The sequence below is a fragment of the Bombus huntii genome, chromosome 11 (assembly GCF_024542735.1).
Source record: "Bombus huntii isolate Logan2020A chromosome 11, iyBomHunt1.1, whole genome shotgun sequence".
In the NCBI taxonomy this organism is placed as follows: Eukaryota; Metazoa; Arthropoda; class Insecta; order Hymenoptera; family Apidae; genus Bombus; species Bombus huntii.
In genome coordinates this window covers 506,003-522,001 of record NC_066248.1, presented here as the reverse complement: position 1 = coordinate 522,001, position 15,999 = coordinate 506,003, and the positions used below count along the sequence as shown (strand labels likewise).

The 15,999-nt window shown below is 35.9% G+C and overlaps 1 protein-coding gene across 1 annotated transcript in view; it reads left to right on the top strand.

Moving 5' to 3' along the window:
• Positions 1–500: 500 nt before the first annotated feature.
• Positions 501–15,999, top strand: part of LOC126871223 (lachesin-like) — a 257,466-nt gene continuing 241,967 nt past the window's right edge. The window contains exon 1 of the mRNA XM_050629806.1: positions 501–660. Within this exon, the coding sequence (XP_050485763.1) occupies positions 567–660 (94 nt within the window). The 5' untranslated portion in view covers positions 501–566. The remainder of the gene's footprint in view (positions 661–15,999) is intronic.

Genomic DNA, 15,999 nt, shown 5'->3' with positions numbered 1-15,999 from the left:
ACGTATACAGACATAGATCGTTTTAATCATGGATCTTTGTGAATTCGAGTTACGATATCTTGTTTTTAAAATGCGTTTGTACATACTGTTACGAGTGATAATATATTATACGCTCAGCTTCGTTTTCGTTTCATCGTTACAAAGAAATCGAATCGTTCTCGCTAGCGAACTGACGAAAAATCTTTTAAGGAGTTGAAAACATAAAACGTGCGCATTAATACGAGAGCTATTGCTTTTTATTCGGCAAACATCGTCTATCGTGTAATGGGATAATTAGAAACGCGTGATTCGCAAAGGTGACGGGTATACATAGGACACGAGCCGATTGACAGCAGTTTCTTCGAGCACGTTGTCGGAAGGGGATGAAGCATGGTGGCCAAGTGGGGATGAACAGGTCGCCCCGTGTCGGGGAGAGAGCACTCTTGCTCGACTGGGGTTGAACCGTTGCCGAGGGAGGGGGATCCTCGTGCGCTTAGGATATACAGAGAACTCCACGAACTCGGAACTTCAGTCTGAACGCGACGAGCGTTACGTTCGTTGCGCGTGTTTCGCGTTAAAGTGAAATCATGTGCGAGAAACGTGGTATGTGCACGAGTAGACGACAGGTGCCTCTTCTAGTAGTGACTACTTTGTTAGTTGGCGTGCGCCCGGAAATAGTCGGTGAGTATAGAAAACGATTCGCATGCCAATCCGTTTTTCTTTGCTCGCGACGCCACGATACCGCCGATCATCGTGCACGCGTCCTCCATCCTTGCGCTCTTCCCAGTGTGTCGGTCAGTGTCGATAAAAGTTAACCCTTAGTGCTCCGGCGCTATCACCGGCTTCACGGCATCCTTCACGCGCCAATTGTCCTCTCATCTTCCTTTCGTTCGTAACAACGGATATCTCGGCCGATCTTCTTAGTTAAAACGTCCGAAACGTATCGTTTCGAAATCTACCACCTTGGCCGTACTTGACTATCGTACTTGACGATTATACCAATCGAAAGGTAGAAAGTATAGTGAACGTATTTTCAAAAATATAACCGTCTTGCTTTTAGAATCAAAATTTTTCGTTTCGAAAAGCTATATTACCGCTCGAGTGTTACTCTTTTCAGAGTTATTGAAGCGGATCACGCGGAAAAAAGCCTCGAGGTGCAAAGGGTTAAATTTACTTCGCTGTCGTTACTTTGCACGACAGATCTTTTCTCTGCGAATCTTATCGCGAACGGTGTACGCCGACTAAAATAGGAGAAAGATGTGCATATTGTTTCGTCGTTCGGATCGGCCGGAGGTCGTTGACACGACACTTTCGACAAGTTTCGAAATTCTCTAGGAGGCTCTGCCGATTACGAAGCAAGCGTATCGTCCTTATACACGTTGACGGAATCGTGAATCGGAAACTTTAATTCTGCTTAATTATGTTCGTGCATCGTCTAATGCCGAAGGTTCGGATGGTTTGATCTGAACGGAGGCTTAAACGCGACGTAACGTAGAACATTGCGAATACCGAAAGCGATTAATTGCGCTGAAAATTGTATATCTCATCGTACGTGGACTGTAGAATGTTGAACCGTCGAGGTAGAAACAGCTATGCATTTTTTTCCCCTTCAAACGGTTATTTACAAACAGTGTACGCGAAAATGTAAAAGGCGCTCATTTTACGACTGTGATTGCGTTTACGATTTTGCGCTGTCATTTCGAGTGTTTATTTCGATCAGACAAACGCGGTCGAAGAACGCACGGAAGAAACTAATTCTTATACTTGTTTGTTGGCTAAATTGCCAAATCGTTTCTCCGATACGACGTAACATTGAAAGTAACGACAAACTGTTAAATCCAAAGATACAAAGTTACCAAGTTTCGTAAAAAATCCTACGACGACTAATATCGTTCGAATGTTTTTTCGTTCGAAGGATTTTGTTAGTACGGGATCGATCGACTGCGTATTGAATTTTTAAATTGTTTCTCCGTAGGAAACGATAAACCCGATATCTCTTTCTCCCTGATATTCGCATGTTTAAAGAAAAGAGTGCAATATCGTTCGATTAAATATTCTTAATTTGTAAAATATTTGTGGAAATTTACGATTTTTATGCAAACTTGCTTTGTTGTATTTCTTTGCTGGCAACTTCATTTTCTCCGGACGTAGATTGCGTCTAATCAACGTTTAATGGATTAATATCGTTTATAGTTTCTCGAGGCCATCGTTTGAAACAGAATAAACATTATCCGGAAATCCGAGAGGGGAACAGAAATTGCTTGGCAAATAGCTGGGATAAGAGCGAGGCAAAAAATCCTTTCATAAATTCGTTTTCCGTGTCTCTTTTTCCGAGTGTCAAAATTATACTCCAATTTTTTGCTCGATATAAAGAGAGAGAGAGAGTCCGTTTCAATCTTGATGGTGCCACGTATTTCTCAATTATCTACAAAATTGAATCTTAATCTGGTCCATGCAATCGAAGCGCACAATCTTGCTTACCTACGTAACGTCCATTCACAATAACATTGATACGAATCTTGATACGAAAATTTAACTGACCTGACATTTCAATAGCAATATGCAGTTATTTATATTTAACGGGAATTTACTTTTTCCCAACTGGAATATTTCATTCGCGTTTCGATCAACGGTATGATTTTAGAGAATTTCACGGAAATACAAATATTAGATATAGAAAAAAGATTCTGTTTTTCTATTCTATCTACTCTTTTACGTATCGTTACGTATCGTTAAAAACGAAGCGTTCTCTGCCATTGTTACTAATAATAGAACTACAAGTTTCGACCGTTTTTTCATTTTCACCACGTCTTTCACATTCGCACGTTTTTCCAAGACGTCCGAATACGAGGTAACGAAGTATATAGAAGAATATAAACTTAAAAGCAGAAAATTTGTTACGCCTAATACGTACCTAATACACGATGGAAAACGATTCTATTTCTAACGAAGGTATTTTAAAGGGAAAATCGCTTTGTGGTTGAGAGAGAAATTCTTCCTTTATCAATTTCATTATTTTACAAACATGAAAGAGAAAGAAGTATACACCATAAAGAGAACGTGGACACGCAGAAATTGGTTGTAACAGAGGTATAAAGCGATAGGAAGGATTGCTTTTTATTTAACATCGTCGACGATTTACTTTCTTGTCGACGCGGCTACGGGAGTCGTATAAATCGTAAGTTCAATTCGCACTCGTTTGAAATTTTATTCGCTTTATGACGTCCATCGTGGCGTAGCCCAATCCATTGTACGAAGTTTGACAGATGCGTTACGCGGTATATAGTAAAGTTGCGATTTCGCAAATATTGCCGTGTCACGTAGCTACTCCGTTTGGTTTCGCCGGATAAAATGCGAAAACACGTGGAGGCATAATGTCGAAATATTGAGCAGGTCAATTTGTACGCGTCCCGCTCTCGCAATGGCGCCGTTACCCCGCGAAATTTGTAAAAATTATCCTGATGAAAGCTCGCTTGTCATCGTTATTCGATAGTTTGCATACAGGTTTCTTGTTTGTTACCTTTTTTACATTTTTCTTCCTTGTTTTCCTTCTTTTTTTTCGATAGAATATTTTGCTTAAACATACACGCTCGATCGTTTCTTAGTCTGCTAAAAAAGGTGAAATATAGGAAAAAAGAATTATTCGAACGAAAATCGTTTAGTTGGGTGTCGATAGAGGAAAATATGTCACTAAAATTGGATTTTTTTGTCCAAATTCGCACTTTTCCCAGAGTTTTATTTTATCTTTATTTTTATAAATAAAATTTTATTTTTTTAGCGAGTTCAATGTGCTGGATTTTGAATAGGCACCGAACCAGTTGGGAAACGTAACATCGATCGATTGTTTATGAAATATCGCGAATAATCGAGTTAAATACGAAACGAAATTTTATGAAAAATTTGTTAACAATAATCTCTTTTTTCTGTGTATTATTTTTACTTCAATCAGCTTCCATAGGTAATGTCGCGTTTACCTGTCCGACTTATCCGTATGATTTGGTAAAATTGAGCCTTGATTTATGCTCTTCTTGTTTCCCGTATCTTTGAGATAGTATTTCAAGTTCCTTAATATCTTCTTTTATCCCACGGTACGCTGAATATATTCGTATTATTCGTTTTACGCCTCGAGTCACTTGGTTGGTTTAAACAAATTTTTTTTAATTTTCTCTTAACGATACCAATCTTGAAAATGAAGAGCTTAAATCCGCGAAGGAGCTAACAAAGATTCGAAAGTTTCGGTAGAAGAAAATTCATGCCGGAGAACTTGCGGCATAACTTGTTACGATTTTGATGAAACATAGTAGGTACATCCTCGTCCATAAATTACCGAGCATTTAGTTAGCAGACGTAGAATAATGGTAAATTAATTTTACACTTGCAAAATCAAGTTGATACTTGTTAACTGTTTACATTGCGAGGAAAATTCAATTATTCCACGGAATTTGTAAAATCTCGTTATTACCTCGATGAATACTTTGTTTAAATTCAGCCACTGTTTAGTGCGTTATTTTTATGAAAAGTTTCTACGAAGAATCGTCAAATTTATTTCGATATCAAAGTTATTTCGATCATTCTGGTCATTCCAACGTTAAACACGATGTTGAATGTTAATGAGAATCTTTACTTTTGCAAATATTTTAATTCTTCCTATATTTCTCGTTTAGCGGCAAGAGGTAATGAAAATTAACGCGACAAAAGATCAATTCGCGTGGCCAAAATTAGGACGTTTTAATTAGCAAAATCTCACCCTCTTTCATCGGGTACTTTAGTTTTTCATTTGCACGCGTTCGCTTTCTTATTATTTATTGTGGCGTAGTGTTTACAGCAACGTGACGTTTAACTTGGCGAGTACTAAAGCCAAATTAATTAGAATTAAGAAGGAAAGTTTCATTCGAAGCGCGTGGCACGTTTATGAACGATCGCCCTGCAACTCTCGTTAATTTTTTCCCTTCCATTTTCCTTCTTTCTTTCACGACAATTTATGGTGCAACGTTCGCTTCCGTGTTTCTTTCCTCTTATCCGTCGTGTTAATTCTATCGACCTTGAAACGTGAAATAGAAGCAAATTAAGCTCGCATCGACAAATATCGCGTTACAAATTGAATTGAAAAGTAACGCTAAAGCTGTCAAAATGACGGTTTTCGCTCGTTTGTTCGAATTTCCAGTTCTTGTTTGCACAGTTATTTAAAACGTGCAAGTCTTTTTGCCAATACCGATGGATATTTTTATTGAGACAAAAACACGTTTACGCGAGGAGCGGAGCAGAAAAATGGTCCAAGCACATTCTTTTTCGATCGCAGTTTTTTAATTTCACAGGAAGCTTAGAACCGGTAATCGCTACATCGTAGACAATTCGGTGTGATTTGGTGTCATCGATGTAATCACCGGTAAGATACGATATCGCAACTACAAGCGAGCAAACGCGAGAAAAACGACATTTTCAAAATATATTCGTAGCCGCAAGGCATGTCATTTTCACTTTACGTAACATCACGAAGGTATCACCGTCGATGATTGAAATTTTTGTTTTAATTGATCGCTTATGGTCGTATCAATCGCTACAGCAGGTTATCGACGATTCTCTCGAAATTGTAGATCGAGTTTCGACTTTTACAGTTTTTCACTCTGAGTTGAAAAATATAAAACGTTAAACTGCCATAAATAAATTATTTGCTGTTAACATAACGACATAGCGATAATATCAAATAATACGCTGATTGATAAAATTTAAAAGACGATTAAAAAAGACACATATGTAAGTCGTATACATTGTTGTGTATAAGTTTGAAGTTACGCTATGTTATAGAGGGACGACGGGTATTATAGTAATCGTTAAATAGGTAGTCTCGTTAAAGAAGAAGTAAAGACGAAGAGGAGAAGAGAGAGACTGGTAATAAATCTTGACGATTTTCTGTTAACGGATTGCGATAGTGCAGATTTGTTTCGTATAATTGAAAATTACTCGATGTCGATGAAGTCGGAAAACCAATTTGTTTGTTCAGGATCAGTGTTTGACCGGACACATTTATTACACGGAGGAAACTCTTTATAATTATCGGTTGGTTTAATTACTCGACCTATGGTGAAACGCCGATGATTACGCGGTATAGAATAGAATTTCGTTGAAAGTGTTATAGAATTTCCTTAGAAACATTCTTACGCGACTTTACATTCTATATTTTTGAAAATATAAATTTCGATCGATGTCGACCAGTCTTTTTTATTCGCCGATTTCATCGAAGTGACAGAAAGGAGTTTGCCCTTTAAACGTAATTCAGTTATACGTAGAATACGAATATAACGATACGATTTGAAAGTTTCTTTATCGTTTTCAGTCATTTGATAGATGGCTGTTACTCGATTCTTGGAAAGGGATATTTACAGCGTATAGTAGCTGTAATAGTTGTATATGATTTCATATGATATCAATATGATATCTATACTATCGTTAATTTTACAATCTCTTATTTATTGACAATCGCATTTTGAAGAAAAGTAAATTTTTAGGTATAAGATTATCAGTTAAATTAAACTTTTTGATATTTAGCGACCTGTACATACATATAATCAATTTTATTAACGAACGTCTAAGAATCAATATTTTCTTGAAGAATTGGGTTGGAAACTAATTAGGTCGAGATACTAAAATTTACATAGAATACGAATCTCTAATAAGAAACATAAAACCTGCTATTAGAACTGGAGAGGTCGAGATTTTCAAAACGTCTGAAAATACGTTATTTCAAAAGACCGTTATAAGACATATTTAGGGACATACCATTAAATATTTTTTATCACGAGACTTGCTATTTTCGATCTTACCGCTGGAGGAATTTGCTAAATCGTTAAGTCGAACTCTAAGCAACTTTTACAGGAACATGATAGTTACGAAAGCGGCTTTTTAAAGTCGTTTTTTTTTGTCGTTCACTTTTTAACTCATTGAACAATTTTATGCAGTTATACGTTTTCAAGCAACGAAGTGTTCTGCTTTCGTCGATTATTTGTTTCATCGATATACCGTGAAATAATCTCGAACAAAAAGGAACAACGCTGATTAGCCTTGCAACGCAAGAATATTTGCAAGCAAAGAAAAATATTTCGTTACAACGGAATAAAATTACAGACTATTATAGATTTATTTAACGCAGATTTGCTCAATTACACTCACTTTTCATATTCTTCGACTGTTGTTTCTATGCTTTTCAATCATTTCATTCTCGTAACTATCATTCGTTCAGTCACTTTCAATCGCTACGTTCATGCAAATCAGATATACTCGTACTCGTATAATGATATTTTTCGTATAATAATATCAAAGACGGAAGCCATGAATTTCAAGCCACTTTTTCATGTTATATCAGTTGATGGTTCATATCGTATTCGTATCGATGTAACGACATTTAAAATGACGGTAAAATGAGAATTGTCAGTTTCATCTCTTACGTATTTTTTAACGACAATGATATACAAAACGTCACAGTTGTATGAAATGTATTGTTGCAGTAATCGTCGTTTTGAAACAATGAATCATACACTAATTTTAATCGAAGGGAAAGGTCAATCGCAGTATGTATTCGGTCCAAAATATCGCTGAACACTGCAAAATGTCACGACCTAAAAAAGCGTTCGTAATTCGTTGATTCAATGATTATCTACGCTTTGAAAATTTAACGTAGAGATACGTTGATCGCTCCGAAAACCCCATGTACGATAACTACGAGAATGAAAATTGATTCAACGATTAACCATAATAATCAGTTCGGCTTAATAAACGGTTTGATAAAATATCGTTCTCGATTAAAAATATCGAATGATTTGCAAAATAGCACAAGTTCAGGCTTTACGGTTTTTTTTTTTACAAAAAAAGATGATTGTTCAACAATGTCAGAAATATGAAATTAACGAAGATGTATATATGAACGATACTCAAAACGACGCAGGAAAATTCGATAACAAATTAAAAAAGATACACGAAACGACTGATTTTTTCGAGATATTTATCGGTAAATTTGTGCTGTTGGAATTCGTGGCTGCGATTACTGAAATATGATTCAGGATGTACACACATGCGTTTATAGAAAGCAGTAATATCGTAATGTATTCAACGTGAATCGAATTTATCAACTATTCAGCTTGCTTCGTTTTGTCGATTTAAGAAACGAATTGTTGTATTCTTAGCTTTTCCATTGTTCTTTCTACGATGAGATACGTGGGCATAAAAACTTGATCAGTTTGCATTAACGTTTCGTATGTTCCGTGACTGGGGCACGTAGCAAAATTTCAGCCCGGGAACATCTTACCCGTTACGTTCAAATTTATTACTCATTTGGGTATCGTTCTGACAAGTTAAAGCAAATAAAACACAACGAATTGGGAAAATGGGAAATGGAAGAGTGTCGCTAGACGATAAACGTCGCCTTAATAAATTCTCTTTACCGACAAAATTGATTTAAACTATCAATTATAGCAAAATGCAGCGCGAAATTGTAGATCAATTAGGTTAGAATAGGAAATCCTATGAAATATTGACGATGAGAGCCGGTTCAATTTGCCAAGTATATAAATATTCTACGCAGGATTTTCACTCGAAAATTTGGATTGCATTATAAATATTCAATATTCGTTTATACTTGTGTAATATACGAGGTAATACAGCATAATGTGTGTACTAGAGTGGTGGGAAGTATTATCTAATATTAATATTTATGCATACGATGCGTATTATGCAAATAATTCTATGAATGCGGCTTATTACGATATTATGAAACGCAGTGTATCGTGATGTACAGAAAACGGAAAACATTACGCGTAGAAAGTACATAACTGAATTTGTCAAAGTTCTTCTCAGCGAGTGAAATGAAAATTTAGCTAAAAATAATAAAGTAAAGATCGTAATTAGAAGTAGAATATATTCGATATTTCTCAAACTACGATGTTTTCGCTGTTTCAAATTTTTCTGCTCTTTAAGCGATACCAAGTGTTCTACCATAAGATGCTTAATACCTTCGGAATTTAGCGTGTAAATAATTAACGCTATCTCGGATTAACTTCGTTTAACTTTGCTTTATTGTGGCTTAATCTTGATTACATGCTTGGTAGAGGCGTGAAAAGTGATAAAAAGACTTTTAGCAACATAGTCGAGCTAGGATTTAAATCAATACCGATTTAAACCACTAATTACCCGCTTATGAAAAAAATTGAACGAATCGCTATTTTTACTAAGAAAGGACGACATTTGCGAAATGCTTGTGTACATTTGATACGACTCAAAAGTACTTTTCATTTCGAATTTTCTTTAACATTCGTGACTTTTTCGAAAGCTCTATTTATACTCGTAATTTGGGTACTCTGTATAATTAGTACGCATACTACGCATAATAGAGTTATCGTATGATGCCTACCGCGAGACGCGGCTTGGACTTCAAAGGAACATCCAACGTACAAAAGTGATGATACACGTCATTTGTATAAATGCCAGCTAGTTCCACGTAATTTCGTTTACAACTTTCGCGGGGCCTTTGTGTTTCAACAGCTTCAATTATAAAGTAATCTCGTGTAATTAATTCCATTGTCGAATATTTCAAACTCTTTATTTCTCATTTTTGATTGCGTTGGTCATTTAAAAATATTTTTACAATATTCTCCTAACTATTTCGGTATTATTTTCGGTTTTAAACGTTACGTTTATAAACATCAAATTGAAAACAATAATTTTTTTATGACTATATATTCATTCACAGATTATTTCAATGTGCAATATCTTTCTGCTTACAGGTATGTAACAGATTCCTGATATACACGTACTATTAGTACGAAATTCAGCCTTGTTTCAATTACAAATAGAAAGTTCAGCCACGATGTAAGTACATACTTCGGTTATTTTATTTCACGGTAGTGACTTTTTTTTCATAAAATGCCAGCAATTGAGCCGTATACGAAGTCTCCAAATAAAACGCGTTTTTAAAGAAGCGATCCTCGCGAAAACAGGAAAATAAGTCCGATAATGAAATTTATGAAATTATCTACACGTGCAACGAGTACTGCATTGTATGCATGGCTTTCTCAAATACGACAGAAAGCTTCAAATTTTCCAACTTTTCATACGTATATGTAAGCGCGATTTTAAAATACTTTAATTTTAAAATACTTTAGCGTAAAAACGAATAACAATAACATATTCATGCTATAAAAATGATAAAACGCGGTCTGTCTATTTTCTTATGCCGATGTTCTGCAGCCTATTAGTAGAAATAAAAGTATTGGGAAACATCACGCGATAAATGTTATAATTTGGATGTAGCAACAAGTACAGATTATGCTATCAAACGATAATATCAGATATTTTAAAGTTAACTAAATAAAGAATAATGGAAATTTGAAGGAATTACCACTCGACTGTGGATTCTTATGCGTTTTTGTTTTTTTTACACAAAAATACATAAAGTGTATTTAACTCGTGATAACGTTTAATAGGTGAAACGAATCTCCGTTTAGATTCCATTTCTTTAAATTCAGTTCGCAAAGATACGAATTTGAATAAATATTCGCAGTGTAATCGTTATTAACTTATTAGCGCGAGTTTTATCAGTCGGAACGAACTCTACGTTCTATACGTATAAAAATCGGTGGTGACAACCCCTTAGCTATTTAGAAGTGCTCTGTTTGCCGAATTAAAGTAGTGAATGGGATAGGTCAAGGAGCAAGGGTTGCAGTTAATAACGCTATCTCGATGACGGTATAATTTCATTGAAGGTCAATAGACAGATGGTCGGTCCGCAAGTATCATCGAGATCCTTTGCCCATAAAATTGATCAAATTCTGAGATACGGTGTACCGGCAAACGCTTTGAATCCAATAAAGAGGATTAAGTGTACTGAGCTGTAAACACGGTGTGATTGAATTCTAGGGGTGACGAGGAAACGCTCTCTCTCTCTTTCTCTCTCCCTCTCTTATTCTCTTTGCCATCTCGTATCCATTTTTTTCTTCTTGCTTTCGTTCTCTTCCCTCTTTCGTTTCAACTCGCTTGTCTTTAACCCTCGATGCTACTCTCTATCTCTATCTTTATCTCTAGTTCTGTCTCTCTCTCTCTCTCTCTCTCTCTCTTTCTCTCCTTCCCTCGATTTTCTTCCCCGGTGTCTGTTTCCTTAGATTTCATGGCGAGGAACAGTGCAAGGACGTGACGCCGCTGCGTCGACGTTTCTTAACTTTCATTACAACAGAGAATGTCGTGACATTAACCTCTTTTGAAATTGAGTACCATCTGTATATGGGTCGGATGTCTCGCAAAACTTGCGCGTATGCTTCAGTTCGAAGTTTCTCTTTGTTCGAATACCGATACGTTGGGGTTCTTTGAACTGAGAAATTTTTTATAGATTTATGGGCCCTTTTTCGATAAATAATTTCATCAGCTTACGCGAAAAAAGTTCTGTCGCTTCTTAAGGCTACTTCTTTCGTAATTTATAGTTTTCGTTCATAAGTAGACCACGGATTTTTACGGAAATTCATATTTTTGCGAATATATTTGAAAAAGTAAGAGCTCGATAGAAAATTCTTTCACCTGTCAAATGTCATAGAAAGCGCTATACTTTAGATACTTTGCTTAAAGTTTTGTCGTATCTGTGTGCGTTCTGCGCAATTTTGCATTTTCGAATTTCAACCAACTGCACTTTTATTTATCGTGTGTACATATACGTATAGCTCGTTATTATAGGGGTTCTTGTCGAAACGCTCCGTTTTTCCTAATTTACGTAGAAGGAGAAACACACACGTTGTACCTTTACAATACGTTAGTTTATTTATACGATGGTATCGTTACAAGTAACAAATTTATGTTTTATATTTTATGGAAACAGGACAAATTTTTAAGGATTTTTAAGGACTTCTTCGTTTAAACACATAGTTGTCGATCAAAAAAACAAAAACCTTCGGTTCAATTCAGTGATACGTATAGTATAGTACAGACACACAGGCATTTATGATAATTTGAATTATATATTGGTTTCGTCTGTATACAAGTTTACTTATAAATTATTTATATTTACCTAATTATCGATTGTGAAATTATTTCACGAAATTATCGTTCTGTTGTATTTAGATTGTAAATACACACACACACACACACACACACACACATATATCGATGTGATTACATTAAATGTTATTTGTCGTTTCCGCGTATTTTTCTGATTATCAACAAAGGAGTTTATGGCAGTAATATTTCACCGTGATTTGTTCGTTCGCTTGAAATTTACGATTATAAATATTTTACAGAATACTATTATCGATGGATCGATATTAAAAATACAACTCGGTATGGTACATGTGCTCAAAATTACCATACGTTAATTACGCGTATCTTTGTACGAACGTACTCGCTTGGTGAAAATATTGAATCTGCTGCGTACAAGTGTTATGTGTTGCAAATTCATCTTGCTTACGCGAGGAGAGCAAATACATAAATAAAAAATCGCCGCTCTTCTCCAGGATCACAGGGAAAAGCAAATTGAACGTAGAGAGAATATTCTATCGGACAAATTATATTATTTTCGTGAAAAATACGTATTATACGTATTTACGAAAATGTATCGGATTAATATGTATATTCGTATTGCGATTACTTTCCGTATTCGTATCGCGACACGCTAAGGATGAAGTTTCGAAGTTGGCACTTCTTGCGAATACGAACAAATTCAACGAATCGCTGAACGATACGTTTTCGTTTAAAAACGTTCGACGTGAAACATTTTCATAATAATTTGTTTGTAAAATATTACTTTTCTGCTATTCTCGAATTCCCTCATTAAGGTATCTTTGTTAGTTCCGAGTGTCTCCGTTTAATTGCAACGACGGTTGAACGATCAAAGTAAAAATTAATATATCGCACGATCGTTTATTCCAATAAAATATTAAGGCATTTTTCCGAAAGAGACCTTTGTTTTTTTCTTGTTCAGCGTGCGATCGATATCGCTACAATGCCATCTGTTTTATTTCGTTTTCAAAAGCGAATTCTAGTCGTGGTTCGTTAGTTCAGCGCTTAAACGCTAACTAAACAAACTCCACTCTACAACGACCGACAACTTGGCGAAAATCATTTGGCTACCTGTCGCTGTATGTTACATATAAACGTTTTACCGCGAGTTCGCTTCCTGTTTTATTCCTTATTGACTGTCTAACATCTTTAAGAGGAGACTTTGTTAAGGTCGGGGTAATTATTCTATTCTCTATTCTATCTTCTATTTTCTAGTTGTATTCGTTCGTTCGAAACATATTAACGAACATGTAAGTGACAAGACAAGTGACGTACCGAAAAGTATCTTTAAAATGCTCGAAGATAATAACGCGTTCCTACTCGACTATATTTTTGTTTCTGTTTGTTTCTGTTCATCGTATCTTTGAATCTTTCGAGATGAAACGAAATTTGAACGAAGCGACGCAAGTTAAAAACATGCGTTTTTTTTTTAATTGCAGCGAGTCGTTTCCTTGAACATAATAACGCGTTACTTCGTTAACGAAATTTGTCGGTAAGGAGAATAATACTCGTAAAACAGGATAAACTGTTGTATTTTTTCTTCTATTTTTAGTTTATAACCCTAAGGAACCATAAAGAATTTCCTTCTAGTCATAACTCGAAAAACACGTTTGCGTCACGTTTCTAACAAAGGTGCGGTACGTGCCCAATATTCCTCGAGATATTAATTCTTTTGGGTGAAATTTTACCTTCGTAAAACTTAATTAAATAATTAGAATAAAAACTTTTGTTTCAAATTTCTCAACGCACCACATACTATTTGGTTCGGCGTCTGTGAACAAGATCGTCTCGCTCGTAGTAACGACGTGATGTACGTATAAAACGAATGGTCGTAGAAGATGGCCGAATTCTGTCGATGCAAAAACATTAAATTCGATGGTATTGTTTTGTTTATGAGGTCGAGGAAAAACGATTTGAAGAAAGTTAGCTCGGCTTGTAAAACCGTTTATCAAGATTTCCTTTCCACGATGACATCGACATTCTTTGCACGATTTCCCACGATTTCCACGAAGCTCCCAATCGATGGCAAACTGCAGTAATAGTTTCCAGTACAAGAGAAGTGCTCTGTGCCCTTAAACTTACCCCCATCTATGCCTATCATCGGCTATTACGAGAATTCTGTTAGCTGGAAAGTTTCGAAGTGGTAATTCCCAAATGTGCAATTATTCGTCACATTGACTATCAAACCGTGTTTCGTGCTCCTTCGGATTCGTTTGAATTCGTGCATTTTGTATGAATTATATCGCGACAAAGTTACCTAGTCTCTTGTTATCGAAGAAGAATTTTTGCATACTAACAAAGTTTGGATAGAAGAAAATGTCACTGGAACACTTGATTCGATATCCATCGAATCAGATATCCGTTTCTTCGTTTCATTTCTACGCTATTCGACATCTTTCGAACATCTACTTCTTTATTTTCTCTATCGACATCTTCTTTTTGATTTTCGCCTATCGAAAAAATTTGCTCGAAGCAACGGTCTTAGGTATCGACTCGTACCGCTAATGGTATAGTAATAAATAACTTTGTTGTAACTTTTCGCAGTAATCTTATAATTTCTATCGCCGATTATAAATGTTTTTTAACCAGTGTTGGTAATTTCACTCGTCGTTACATATCACGTTCAGGTTCTTAAGCTATTAGCATGTTCCATGGTACATCTACCGGCAGACTATCATCGTCTAATGTATTCAACGCCAGTTTTCTTGGGCATAAACGTATTTCGTTGTCGCAGAGGTGCAAATCATAACTAATACGACACTTACTTGTACGTGAATTATGTACTTGTACTCAGTGGCCTGACTGTAATTTCGCGAGGATAATACGAGCTATGGCCCAGTAAGATTTGAATATCCGCAAGTTCGCAGTAACCAGCAGTGATATCGATCCTAGGTTAAGGGACCGCTGTGCACGCGATCGAATTCTGTAACGCGATTCGCTGTCAAACCTGGTCTCTCCTATCAATTTGTGCCCGGTATAATTCATTCAGATTGTAAATTAACATGAAAGTCAAACATATTGCGAAGTCATATTAGATGACGATGACTCGGGATTTTCGGCAGTTTTCTACACAAATTCCATTATTTCGCATTTACCGTCAAAGTGTATTTTATGATATTTACAACGTACAATTAATCATAATGATTAATTGCTTCCCATGTGATGTGATTTTCAGTGCATATTCGGTGCATATTCGGTGCATAAGTAATACGGATAATACGTTTGATTCTAAATTTCGTTTAAATTAAGTACGATAGTAAAAAGGGAAAGTCAACGACACGAACGGTAGTACAACTTGTTAAAGCTACCTCCTATAAAATATTCTATGTATAATTTCTATTAAGAAGCTTTGCTTTGTATTATCGGTCGAGAGAGGATTAAGGCACGTTTGTCAGAAACGGTTTTTCATCCGTGGTGTATAATTCGAAGTAAAATGGCTGCCTGATGCGATAGAATTTCATCGCTTTATCGGTTATCTTAGCGAACAAATGCCGTTTCGAGGTTTCTTATTTCGCGTTGCTGATTTGTTGTATAACTCGATACCGACAATTTTTCTCTCTAAATATAGAACATCGCATGATACACCTACGACCTTATAATAGCTTGCTTTTCGGTATCTGTAAGCTTTCGCTCTGCCTGACCGAATCTGTGTAAGACCCGAACAGCTTGCATCGTGCGTTGCATTTTTCATAGTAAATACTAATGTTAACAACAACGAAAGCATGAAATTTGAAAATTATATATCGTACGAAATTACTTTTAGCGAAACTCGTTTATCGATTAGCTTTAACGAAAGTCATTCGCGTATTAAATATTAATCTACTTTTTACCAGTTACTACATCGATGTTGCTTCTTTTCGCTTTTTTCATTATGTACAGCGTTTTTTGCCCCTTCTCTGTATAACTTTTACGGGAAGATGAGTAACCCGAAGATCGGTGCTTGGTGACTTTGTGTAACAGAGACCTGGCCGCTTCGTTTATCTTTTCCCTTAA